At 47.4% G+C, this 13,192-nt stretch overlaps 1 protein-coding gene across 2 annotated transcripts; it reads right to left on the bottom strand.

The window, feature by feature from the left end:
- Positions 1-2,454: 2,454 nt before the first annotated feature.
- Positions 2,455-11,176, bottom strand: LOC130577351 (UAP56-interacting factor-like). 2 transcript variants are annotated; one of them, XM_057372631.1, is made up of 8 exons: positions 10,987-11,176; positions 7,108-7,250; positions 5,713-5,828; positions 4,801-4,876; positions 4,354-4,397; positions 4,198-4,272; positions 3,392-3,503; positions 2,455-2,635 (listed from the first exon to the last, which is right to left on the bottom strand). In XM_057372631.1, the coding sequence occupies exons 1-8, from the start codon at positions 11,159-11,161 to the stop codon at positions 2,540-2,542; spliced, it is 837 nt and encodes a 278-aa protein (XP_057228614.1). In that variant the 5' UTR covers positions 11,162-11,176; the 3' UTR covers positions 2,455-2,539. The 2 variants fall into 2 exon arrangements, with proteins under 2 accessions (XP_057228614.1, XP_057228615.1); XM_057372632.1 differs by having other exon boundaries at positions 4,354-4,394.
- Between the last annotated feature and the right edge of the window lie 2,016 nt (positions 11,177-13,192).

Below are 13,192 nucleotides of genomic sequence, written 5' to 3'. Positions count from 1 at the left end.
GGAGCGGAGGAGCCCGGCAGGGAGGGTCCCCAGCCGGGACGGGAGCGGGCGCGGGGGCCGCGTTTCGGGAGGGCGCGGCTGCGGGAGGGTTCGGAGCCGCCGGAACGCGGCAAACGCGGGCTCGGAGCCCCGGCGCCGCTGCGAGCGCCTCCCTGCCCGGCCGCGGGGCCGATGGGCGCCTCCCTGCCCTCAGGCACCGCTCGGGGCTGCGGCCGCATCTGCCCCGGCACCGCGGAGCATCGGCCGCTCCTCGGGCCTAAAGGAAGGGCTCCTGCGCCCGCGGCATCGGAGCGCCCGCGGCCTCTGCCTTCAAACGGCACCGCAGAGCCGGGCACGGACAGCGCATCCCCAATGGGGAACGGGGAAAATCACCCASAGATCGGCCGGGACACAACAAAGGGAACAGGAGCGAGCGGCTCGCCCTGAAATGGGAAGGGACACTCACAAAAGCCCCAAAGACACGAATGCCTTCAGCTTAGAATGAGAAAAGGCTGTGAGGGGACATAAATCAGAAGGGGTATTTTATTYCTGTTGGGGTGAACGCCCACTGTGCCCTCTACCACTACATTTTTGGCGTGATGGTTATGCACTTTGGCTATTTATAAATTCAGTGCAAAGCGTGTATTGTCTTCTGCAATATACAAAGTCACCCAACACTGCAAGGGAATCATGCTAGGAAAAAATAGCAGTTTTCATCACCCAATCCCTCAATTTTAATGTAAGGAATGGTTAAAAGATTATAAGGCACAAATTGCTGAAAAACATTTCTTTGGAGAACAAAATCAGGTTGCGCTCTGAACAGCAAGAGGATGCTGCACACCCAGTTGTTCTTTCAGGACTGACTGGCTCCATCCCTTTGCAACCTGGTTGAAGATGTGCTCAGGTTTTCCTAGTGAGTCTGCCATCTTCTGTCTCTAGCTATAGTCGGGAGACAATTGAAATCAGGGATACTGAATTTGTGACAATGTTTCTTGTTCAATTTCCATGACATACTTACAATTTCCATTATTTGCATGAAGGGCTGATGGCTCCTCCAGCATTCATTAACCAGGGAGTTGAAGTGCATTTGTTTAATTTTGAACATACTTGAAGCTGGAACTGCTCTGATAATTCCGCCAATAACATTCAAGGCAAAAGAGATCACAGCAAAGATTTTACACACTACCAATTGAAAACCTCACACTGCTTTGGAGCCAGCTTTTAAAGCASCAAACTGCCTGCAGGTGGTCACCACAGGGACCACAGCTTTCCCCAACATACCACCCCATGTGGCTGCCCATACTGTGTCCTGCAGTGTCACACTAAGAAGCTGAACTTGCACCAAACACCTGTTGAAGGAAGGAAATAACCAGAGGTGACATTTGACACGTTAGTTTTTTATTCAGTGCACTGGACTCGTACATCACTGATTTGTCAACTGACAACATTTCACACATTCCTATAAAATCAATGCCAAGTCCAGTTTCTTGTTAAAGATGCTCAGTGTAAAATGTAAAGCAGTCTATCAAATACTTCCTTTTGCAAGTACAGCTCAGAGCCCAGTAACAGGCTGTGTCCAGCGCGTTCAGAGCTGGGTTCCAGCAGTGCATGGAGAATGCAGCAGTTACTCAGAGTTGATGCAGGGCTTCATTAACAAATGTCTAAACCCAGCTCATTAACAAATGTCTAAACATCTCAGCCAGTGTTTATCAGAGTGCTGCTGCTAGTTTGACTATGCTGCTGCTTTGAGCATGGGTGGAGCTGCAACTACAAAAATGCTAATACAGAAATACTGCAGCACTGGAAAATGTGATTCAGGCTGGGGCAGCCTGTCTGTGGGCCGTGCTCAGGACAGTCACTCCAGCAGCACGCATGGCACATCTCACTGCGTCCCCACAGCCGGGCCAGCAGCAGCAGTCAGAACAGCACAGCAATCCACAGAGAAATGCAGGGTGCTCAGCCTGACTGTCAGGGCAAAGGGAGATGTTTTCAGGGTGGAGGGGTCTTACACTGCAAACCTCTAGGCAGGGATGCCTGCACACACAAGTTGAGCAGTTRGGTGAATGCTGGGGATTGTGGGCAGCTGGAATCTGCTGCCACTGCTGGGGCACATCCCTCAGCTCTACACATGCTCTGCTCCATTCTCTGCYCCGATGTGGGCAGGCACAGCATCCTCAACCCTGTCCCACTCACTGGACAATATAGGGAAGGCTCCATGATGTCCCCTCCCACTAGCACAGTCATCCTGGTCAGCACAGGCTGCCCTGGCAGGGGAACAGGGCTGATGCCAGCTTACAGCTTYCCAGCAGAGCTCTCCTGGTAAATCCATCTCCGCTCATCCCCTTCCACCACCTTCTTCATGTCCCACCTGCCCTGTGCTCTGGCCCAAACGCTCAACCTGCCTCATCCCTGCCCTCAATCACTCATTCACTCAGTGTGTAAGGAAGGAGACAGCACATTGCCCAATCRGCTATCTCAAAGGGAATCTAGAGACTTTTATTGAGTCCTTGTCATGGAGCCAGGACTGTTAASAGGCAGTCCCTGTGATGAGCACGAGGTCCTAAGCCATGGTGACTGTCCGTCGGGCGCTCCTGGCCGCTGTAAAGCGCCTCTTATTCCTCAGACCAGAGAACCTCTCATCCAGCGTCAGGCTGGTCTGCAGGGGAAAGCGAGAGCGAGTCAGTCCCCTGTCTTGTGGCAAAGCACAGCCAAACTTGTAGCGGGGTATTGATTAGAGCCCATCAGTCAGGCTGGTGTTTCACAGCTGGTTAGTCAATTAAACCACTCAGCACACAGAGACAGGGAGCTCGACAGACTGTGTGCGGCTGGAAAACCTCCAAGCAGCTCCCAGCCCCAAGACACTGGGCATCCTCGGCAAGAACAGGAGCAAGCAGATGGCATTTGAGCACAAGGCATCAGGTAAAACCAAACCGTCCAGACAAAGAACGCCGGCAATGAAGAAGGTGGAGCARGATTTCTCAGCTGCCCCAGGGCTCTTGGACCATACTCCAGTGTAAAATGTGACACCAAGAAGGGCACCAAAGCAAAGAGTGAGCAAAGCCCAGAAGTGCCATGTGTCTCTGAGGAACGGGAAGCACTGACAGTGAAGCAGACCCCTCTGGCCAGGACTACTCATCAGCAGGATCTCCCTGCTCCGAGCAAGCACATGGACAGGCCAAGACAGGCCATCAGAGTGGGGAAAATTRGGCTGAGTCTGTAGTTGCTGAACAGTCTTCTCAAGTGCCTTCAGTTCTGTGAGCAACCTGGCCAACACAGCTACGGGACTTTCCTCTGGGGTTGTGTTACATAAACCCAGCTGGCAGCCCCAGAAACCTGAGTGTGACGTTAACAGCTCAGTGGCCGGGCTGCTGCAGGGAGCCCGGTGCCTCCTGTCCCGTCGACAATCCTCTACCTGGTTGGCCATGGCACGGAAGTTGAACCTCAGCAGCACCCCCCTGGGCTGGGGCTTGGCCACCCGCGCCGGGGGTCTCTGGCTTCGCAGGAATGGGCGCTTGGATCCAGGCCTGGGGAAAGCACACATCTGCAGTCACTCAGGATGTTAAGGTAGCTTACTTCCCATCCTCTGTAAAACAGCACTGAGTAAAGGAGACACCTACACATTCCATGCATCCCATGGCGTGTCTGACCCCTGGCAGAGTTGAAAGGCAGCCAGGGGAGCTGCCRTGCAGGCAGAGCTCCGACACTGGGGACTGTCACATCCAGGCTATTGTGGGGTGCTCTCTGAATCCAGAACACGCACAGAGCCCTCACCCACCCTTCTCTCTGCCYCCAGCTGGGTGCCAGGTCCTGCAGCTGCACCGGCTCAGCCCAGGGCTGGAGCTGCCCCTTTCCAGCCTCTGAGCTCCCCATACACAGCAAGCACAAGGTGTYCCTTTGGGGCACACTGTTTCTCCAACACCCCACAAGCAGCACAACCAGCCTGCCACCTCCTCCMACAATGGTGCTTCCATTTCTGCTCACTCTGCATAACAAAGGAGGGCACGGGTAATTACAGATTACCCTGTAATTACAGGTAAATACAGGAGATTTTTATCTCCTTCAGATGCTGGGAAAGGAACCAGACATMATTTGCCAACCATTTTGGGTCTAAACCATTCACTGCATACTCATTAAAGAAGTGAAGCTGCAATAATGCTAAAGGGATTTGCAATGGCTTTTGCAGGGCTCCCACCCTAACAAATCACCTCATTTACTTACSCGCTGGTCTGGCCCGCCTGGGGATTAGCCACAGAAACCGTCAGAATTGCTCCTGGGCTGGGTTTCACTTGCCACCTGCCGAGACAGGGAGATTTATCCAGCTTCAGGCATGAAAGAGCACKTCGGATTTGCATTGTGCCTTTGTTCATCAATTACCTTCTCATCCTTGGCGGTTTCCCTTCTCCTTGAGCATCCATCTGCTGTGAAATATATTTAAAAACAATTACTTAAAAGAAATAGCTCTCAGAAACAATGATTCCTTTTCCAGGATTTTATTTGGTGTATCTGAAGCTCCTTCCTTGCAAGTAGTCAAGTAATTTGCTAATTTGGGGGTTCCCACTGGCACAGTGACGTGTGCAGGGTGCTTTACCTGCCTATAAACTGATTTTTATCACCCTCCCAGGATTTTACTTTCTAGTTTCAGGAATACCAAGCTGCATGAAAAATTGCCTGCAAATACTTCCTAGCACATATGAACTGTTCAAGTCATCCACCAGTCTCCCCCAGTTACTTTTGGAAGCAAAGGTACAACTGGGTAAAGGCTGGTAAAACTGCAAGTTTGTCACTACCAGCAGACTGCAAGACAAATGTTTAAATACTGACCCCTCTCTGAAAGCGGGAGAGCCATGGCTGCACCCGCCTCTGCTGGAACGCTGGTCCCCTGTTCAGCAGGAAAGGCCTGATGGTAAAGGAGAGAGAAAAAAACAGAAGATAAATGATGTGAAGACAATGCCAGGTCTCTCCTAACGTTTCATGCCAAAATATCTAACCCAAGCCTGTCTTAAAAAGTAGCATAAGAAGCAAATGAGGCTATCTGATACCAAGTTCAGCCYAACAGGTTTTTCTGCCAGCAAAGGATTTCAGAGCAACTTGATTTTCTGCTCAAATGAGACAAGCTTGTGTGTTCTGAACTATGCTCGTTAACAGTAAAAAATCTTGGGAGTAAAATAATAGAAAAAAAATAGGTCAGAAAGGACTTCTCAATGTCATTCTGTCCCTGCTCTGCTCAGAGCAGAGAAAGACAGGACTGCAAGGAGCTTCCTTTCAAGCTTGGAGAACACAATGATCTTGATGAGACAGGCACCCAGACAGTGCCCAGCACCTGGCACACTGCCTTCCTCACAGCTCTTGGGGCACAGTCTGCTCCTGCAACCCCTCACTGGGACAGACTCCCTGTCTCAGCCTATCCCTTATGGCTGGAATTTGTATTTCCTGCCTTTATGAAAACAAATGTGATTTCACCCTTTAAAAGTGTTTGCCAAAGCAACAAAGTTAATAAAATTACAAAGGACATTTTCTGTGCCTCCTGAAATAAGATGACAGATTAATATCTGCATTATTAACTAYGAGCATGAGGTTGTTTTCTTTCCTAACACACCTAGGAGTATTTTTCTCATGCTGCACAAGCACATGGCCGTAGCCATGCCCAGCTGGCACCTGCAGAGAGCAGAACCCCGTGAGCTGCACAAGGAATCAGTGAAAACCAAAATAACCTGGAGTTACAGAAGACTTTACCTTCTCCCTGGGGCACGGACACCATCAGCATCTGCTCTGAATCTCTTGGGGCCTGGCTGTGGCTGTTCCTCCTCCTGCCCGCTGCTGCTTTTGGCAAAGGCATTGCTCTTGTTGCCCTGAAAGAGCAGTGAGACCTCAGCAGCTGTCACCTGTGCTCCAGTCTTGGTACACGAACAGGGAGTGAGGGCAAGTGACAGCACACAACATCCTGCTCTCCACTGACTGCTGTAAACAATGAGTCAGGGTGTGTGCCTTGCTTCCTGGACATGGAACTACAAGTACTAGAAGACAGATTTGTTCTAATTGTACAGAAATCAAAGCAAAAAAAAAAAAAATCAGTCCATGAGATCAAATCTCGCAGAAGCAGRGAATGATAGCTCTGCTCAGGTTTCCTTTTGGTCATCAGCTCTTTTTTGCCTGGACACATGCATTGCCTGGACCACACCCTGAAGCCTGGAAAGCACCAGAAGACCCTTCAGCAGTGTCTGTCCTGTAGTTCAAACACCAACTGCCCCAGGCTCCAGCCTGTGTATTTCTGTGGGACAACCACCATCACTGTTACTACCCACTAACTGAGGTGTATTTCCATATTCTTCCTCCTTGGTTTATTTCTGCGAAGCTACTGTTGAATTATGCCTCCTAGCAACTGCTTATTACTTACTGTAAATACCAGCCACACTCAATATCTGAGTCATCCTGYTCTTTCTCTTCAGGAATAACCTCACTCCTTGCACATGCAGGCTTGGTTTAAGGTTTTTTTATTTATACCCCTACAACACATCCACTAACTGTGCCACCATGTTCAGCACCTGTGATTTTTTAAAAAGCTTACTGACCATACATGACCTCCTAACTGGGTGGATTTTCATCAGTGCAGGAAAACCCAACTGCCTCTCACACAATCTGTCATAGTACTGGGAATCAGTCTCTGGTAAAAGTATGTCTCTGAGCCAAAGTCACCTGACAAGTCACCAGGTATACTGGCCTGTGACTTTACAGAAACTTGGAAAATGCTCCAGTGGAGAACAAATAACAAAGAATCTTAACACACTCCTCTAAATTATAATAGYAAGATGAGATGCCATGGAATTAATTTCTATGGAAATATTTTTAAACCTTCTAAGACCATATTTTTAAAAAATCTTTTTTTGCAAAACCCAGGGAAACTGATCAGTAAAATTATGCTAAAAGTCAGAAGCTTATAAAACCAAATGGAAAATTCCTATTCCGTATGCATGTATGTCTGTACTCACCTATGCATACAAATGCTGTGCACAGCCATATAAAAGATGGTGCTTTTTATATAGATTGTTCTTTGGGGTGTTCCAGGATCATAAAATKGAGCAGATTTCTACATGACATTTGGAAAAAGCTGTACCTTCCTTATTTCCCTACCTCCTGAGCCAATGCTTGGCGATTTAAAGGGCTCACTCCRTCGAATGCAGAAGCTGCTCTTCTCTTGCGATCAGGCAAAGTATTCCTGAATTGTCTGCGATTGAATTGTTGCTGTCCAAACCCTCTTCTGAAACGGTTAGGTCCTACAAAACAAGCCCACTTATTTTAGCATCCTTCAGAATTCAACCTATGACTAAAATCTGTAAACAGATTACAAGGTTAACTTAATGTGCTACAGGACTATCTACACAAATAGTGGTGCAAGAGTCATTCAAATTCATATTCAGTAATTAATTCTTCCAGTGTGTCTCTAGCATTCCCATTGTATGTAGGACTGACATAGACATTATTTGATGTGAAAGAATACAGAAGAGAAAAGCCTTTCACAATTCTAATTCCTCRTAAAGGCAGGAACACCCACATCAGGAGACCTGTCAATCTGTTGTCAGAGCTCACACTGCTATGAATTAACTAAGAAACAGAAAAAGCCTTTTGATACAGATACACAAGTGACTTCAGCAACCCCAAGTCAACCCCACAGCAGCCTGAAATAGCCCTGAGTGCCCATATTATAGTATATCTTTTATTTATATATATATATACTTCTATTTTCTTCTAGCTTAACATACCATAACTTCTCGTATTGAAGGGAACATCCCCTGCTGCTCTGTCATGAAACACACACACCCGCAGTCCGCCTAGCATTTTAGCCTTTTTCCCTAAGCCTGCTGATGATTTTGAAGAGTGCTGAAGTGCTGAGTGAGAGGAAAGCCCTGTCAGACTGAGGCACAGTGCTTCCAAACCTAATTACTCCACACAACAAAATTCTGTAGTCGTAATGAGACAGAAAGTTTCCGAGTCACTGCGTGAGCTGACACAGTCACAACAACAACARCCACAAATTCACGGCTGGAATGCAAAGAGGGAACTTATTTCTATTACCTCACAAACCAGCAGATCCCTGAAGTAACACCTCAGCAGAGCCACGTGGGCACAGTCACCAGCAGCACTAAGCTTGGCTCAGTGCTGGAGAATCCCCAGGCTGCCACTCACACCAGTTTTTCAAGGGTTTGGTGCCTGCATGGAGTTACCACTGTGCTGTGTTTTGACCTCCTCTGCACCAAGGCAGGGACCCCAAGCACGTCCATTAGGATGCCCCCAAGTCGACCAAACACCTCCATTATCTATAATCAGATGTTCTACTTCTCAAAGCACACAGCAGGTAAACATCAGGAGACTTGCTTTTCAGACTTTGCTACTTCAGACTTTGCCATCCCCAGCTGCAAGGTCACTTGAGGGTACAGCCCCTCTGTTTTCAGCCCACTCCCCCCGACAGCTGCTGCACAGAGAGATGTGCACACATGCTGGGGGTGTATAAATCAGCACAAAGCTGGGCATGGCAGAGGGCACTGAGAGTGCACTCACACCCTGGCTCACATAGCAGAACTTCACTGACACACCACAGAGCAGACAGGTGCATGTACTGATCTTGCTACATGRCAGCAATTTATACTGACTTGGAGCAACTGGAAATGAAATGTTCTGAGGCAGCAGTGACATTGCTGAGAGGGACCACCACTGCCACAATGAATGAAGGCTCCAGCCTCAGGGTGTAACATCAGTGGGCACCACTGTGAGTTGCTCACACTGGAACACGTGTGAATATTATTTGAGCTGCTCTGCCTCTAAAGGAAAAGGGCAYCAAGGCAGGCCTGTGGGAAGCAGATCCCAAACACCATGCTGAGATGCTTTGTGCCCTATGGCCAGAGGTGCTGGTTGGGAACACGCACAGAAATGCAATGCACTTCACAAGCTCTGGGGACAGATGTTATTTCCTTTGCAGACAATGCCCTCTCACTGCAGAAGTGCAGGTGTGGAAATGTTCCTCTCTTGACAAATATTCATTTTGGCAAACATTCTTCTTTTTGACCAGATGTGGACTTGCTGTGTTTAATGGCCCTTTGATTTTTTTTTCTTCTGTTTCTATCCCCCCAGGATTTTTTTGTCCTGTTCTTGTTTCTCTTCAACAGCCTACCCCAGGTCTGCCCCTATCTCTTGGCTATTTGCTGGACTGCTCTCCTGCTGGCCACCAAGCCCTGGTGCATAGCTCTCCTACACCCTGGAGAGGGAAAGAAACTGAGCTCAGCTGCCTTTCCCAGATATTCCATCAGGGCAATAGGAGAGACTGCTGCAGAAGGCAGCCCTGACTAGAAAATCGTGCCCCTGTGAGTCTGTTCCTATTAGAGAGCCTGGGCTCAGCAGTTCACTCAGGCACAGCTCACCCAACACAAATAACACATGACAGAGCCATCAGCCTCCAAGGGGGACCCCATTACACCAGCTGGGGACCAASGCCTCACTCTGTCATGTGTGTCCTGAAGTGTGACACATGGCAGGCTTGTCTCTGCAAAAGGTCTGRCAGATATTTAATAATGTAAGAACATTTCAATAAAACCCCTCAATGTCAGCAGCTGGGGAAGAACCCTCCCACATACACTTTCCATGCTGAGGTGCATGCTCAGAGCCTGGTGCTGAGCACCCCTGGGATGGCCAAAAGGCACCTCTGCTCAGCCAATCCAGTCTGGGCAGAAGTTCCCATGTCTGACAGATTCTTTTTTCCAAGGAGATTTGAAATTCAAATTTCTCRTCATTAAAAATCATCTTTCCCCCACTAGGGAGATGGTTTAAGCCATATTCCAGGAGGGATTAACAGCACTTTGCTTGCTGGTTTAATCAGCATAATACCCTTCCCCCTCCTCTGTCATTACAGTGCTGGGCTCCTCAGCTCATCATTTTGATAATGGTTYTCACCTCTCAGCTCAGAAGGGAATGCRTTTCAGCAGAGACCAAMCTGAACTGAGCYGCTGAAGAATTATGGGCTAAATTCCCAGTCATGCTGAGTTTCCCCAAATTGCTACTGACAATCAGCACCACACAGCATGGCAGGTCTCTGCACTTAGCAGGGCTGAATTCAGACTCACTRAAAACCTAGAAAATACTAAAACCAGCAGAAATAATTCTATAAATTAAGAGAAAAGTTATTCCCATCTAAGGAATAGGGAAAAAATATTTTATTGGATTTGACTCTGGATGMAGTAATTGCTTGAGTGTAGGAGAATATCAAAGCCAGTGTGTTTTGACAGARAATCAGTTTGCTAAGGGCATTTATCATCATTCTGTTTTGAACTGGAACAATCCTCAATAAGGCAATATGGGATGGACACCAAGAGACACCAAGGGCAGGATTGCTCCCAGTGATTCCACTGTCCTGATGTGTGACTGGCACTTAAATATAAGACTGCAAAGATATTTCTGCAAAATATCASAAAAATCTTCAGAGAGTGACTTAGCAGTAATTAGAAAAAACAAGTTCATAGAGATGGCATTTCATGCAGCAGATAACTTTGGTCTGTAGGTAGAAACTACTGGAACAAAACAAGGGCGTGATCAYTCAGTATTATWAAAAAAAAAACCCACACCATAAAAATAGCATTGGCAAAAGTGACAATTTAGCTTCAATCACTGAGCTACCAAATACAGTTACTGAAGGGGTAATTTGGATAATTTAAGTCTGTTCTGGGAAAATGAGGATTAGGAAGAGGCATAATTAAAATATGCAAAGCCAAGGGGAATAGAGAATAGATATTAAGTCACTTTAAATTAGTAATTCATGAGAGAGTAGAAGGGAGAGAAATGGATGAATTGTGCTCTGATAGGGCCCTGATATTCTATTGTTACGGGGAGAAAAGCTAATCAGAGCTTGAGCACATCTTATACACACACAGAAATTAGACAGGAGAAGGATTTAAGAGCTGCATTTTGATACAAAAATGCATTTTCCAGCCTGCCAGGCTTCTGCTGCCTCAAGCACCCATCTACCTTGCAAATTCCTCTGCTTCCAGGCTCGGAATCGGGGCCGCCCATAGCCGGAGGCTGAACTCCTGTTCTTGACCTGCTGCCTTCTGCTGTCGCCCGYGGCGCTGGCATCTGTTTGTTCCTTCCTGTGGCGTTTTATGATGTCATCTAGAATGAAATGAGAAAATAAGAAAGCCATAGAAACTATGCTTTCTACCAACAGTGATTCCCTCTTTGGGTGTTTGCAATTGTCCACGGCAAAAATGGACTTTGCTGTTCTGTGAGCTACKCTGGACAATGAAAGATTAAGCTTAGCTTAGAAAGTATAGGATCAATTTACTGGGCTTCTGCAGGCTGGAGATTAGAGTGCAGCAAATGGTTCAAAAATGTGCTACCATCCAGCACGTCCCCACCATGGGCAGGACAGAGATTTCAGACCCATGTCCACTGAGGGATCTGATCCTGCAGGCTTCCCACAAGACTAAGGGAATATGTTTTTGCAGGGGCACCAGGAGCTGGGCAGAGAGCACTTCTGATTAGTCTGACTTGAGTGGCTGTAGGAAAGRTGATTGAAAGCGGGAGGATATGACAGCTGTGGAGCTACTTGGACCATGAACAAAGTACTTTTAAATGCAAAGCTCTATTAAGGAACAGCTCAGACCCCTCAGTTCTCAATCAGCTAGTCTGCAATCAACAGGGGCTTCTTAATTCAAGCTGTTCTGATGAAGAGGAATGGCAAAGGCAAAAGGACATCTCTTCATCACTTCTTATTTTCCAACATTTTCTTCCTTTAACCTCAAATCTTCTAGAAAATACTCTACAAATAATAAAGCCACATCTGTGAAGCTCCAGGSAAAATGTTTTAACAAATTAGCAAGAAATGAAATGACCAAAACAGGCCTTTTCCCAGGCAGTGGCTACTCCAGCTCYTTAATGTATCACTGGAGTCAAAGGACAGAAGTACCATTAGCTTTCAAGTGGGTGCTTATCACGAGCTACCATACCTCCAGCACTGGTCCCTTGTCACTTCCTATGAAGAAATTCCTGTGTCCAAATGAATACAGAGCCCAAGGAAAAGAAACGAGAGCAGATAAAAGAATAGGTTGCGTGACTGCTCTTGTGATCYCTCATTCAAGTCCACCAGGCAAAGAATAGGCTGGGAGAGGCTGTGCGATGTTCTTGGGATGAATTTGCTAATGTTCTCAGCTAAGTGTGCCTTTGGGACATGTGTGATCTGGGGCATAGGATGCTTTGAAGCATTTTGAAAGCCCCCCTGCACGCTCTGCAGGGAGGTGACCCAGGCATCTAAGGGTGGGCTGTGTACAGTGAGGAAATGAGAGGGGCTGAATGCTCAGGTGCCTGACCCATCACCTTTCAGTGCCTTTCTGTTTGGGTATGAGCTGTTACCCTGCATTGTGTGCCCATAAACATGATGGGGTTAACAGAGCAATGTAATGGACTACTACACAGGGCTGGAAGGCAAACCTGAGAGGTCACTTATAGCACATTTCTGCCCTCGAGGCAGAATTAGATCTATCAGGGCAGCTTTAGAGCAACTCCCATAGTTTCTTTGTAACTGCTAAGTACTGTAAAGCACAAATATATCTGAAAGCACAGAAGAAACGTCTCTTGGAAAAAGTTCCTCACCGAGGGGCTCTTGTTTGACAGTTCTCTCTTCTACCCTGAATAWGGTGTATTCTGGATGGAATATGGAGTTGGACCACAGGAGGGTTGACTGRGAGAAGCACTAAGGGAGAGCAAAAGCAAAGCGAGCATCACAGATSAGCAAAATGGGTGTGCAACACTGGGAGAAAAATAAATAAAAAATGAGGGACCCAGTGTTGCTCTAACTCCTCACAGAGCCATTAAAAAAAGGGTGCATCAGCCACGGATCAGTTTGAGTTTGCAGTGGAAAATGTTCTGCTGTTYCTAACAGATGGCTCTTTGCTGGGAAGAAATGACACAAGGTTTCAGTTAGGAAGATGACCAAATARTAAAAGGTGCTGGACTTCCACAGCAGAGACGCCAACACGATAATCCACTAAGATCTCTCGTCCATGCGTCAGAATGCAGGCCTCGGGAGTTCATGACAGGGCAGTTGCTGCTTGTTTATGCACAGTCCACATTCCCAGTGCCAAAGGAATGGYGAGCATTGAAGCAAGCCGCTATAAATAGCAGCACCGCGAAGACACGGATCCTCTTCCCATGCCACAGGGGCTGCTTTGCGTGA

Source organism: Malurus melanocephalus, unplaced genomic scaffold (assembly GCF_030028575.1).
Source record: "Malurus melanocephalus ecotype Western Australia unplaced genomic scaffold, MMel_1.1 scaffold_174, whole genome shotgun sequence".
Classification (NCBI taxonomy): domain Eukaryota; kingdom Metazoa; phylum Chordata; class Aves; order Passeriformes; family Maluridae; genus Malurus; species Malurus melanocephalus.
The sequence above is the reverse complement of the archived record's forward strand: the minus strand, read 5'-3'. Positions and strand labels throughout refer to the sequence as shown.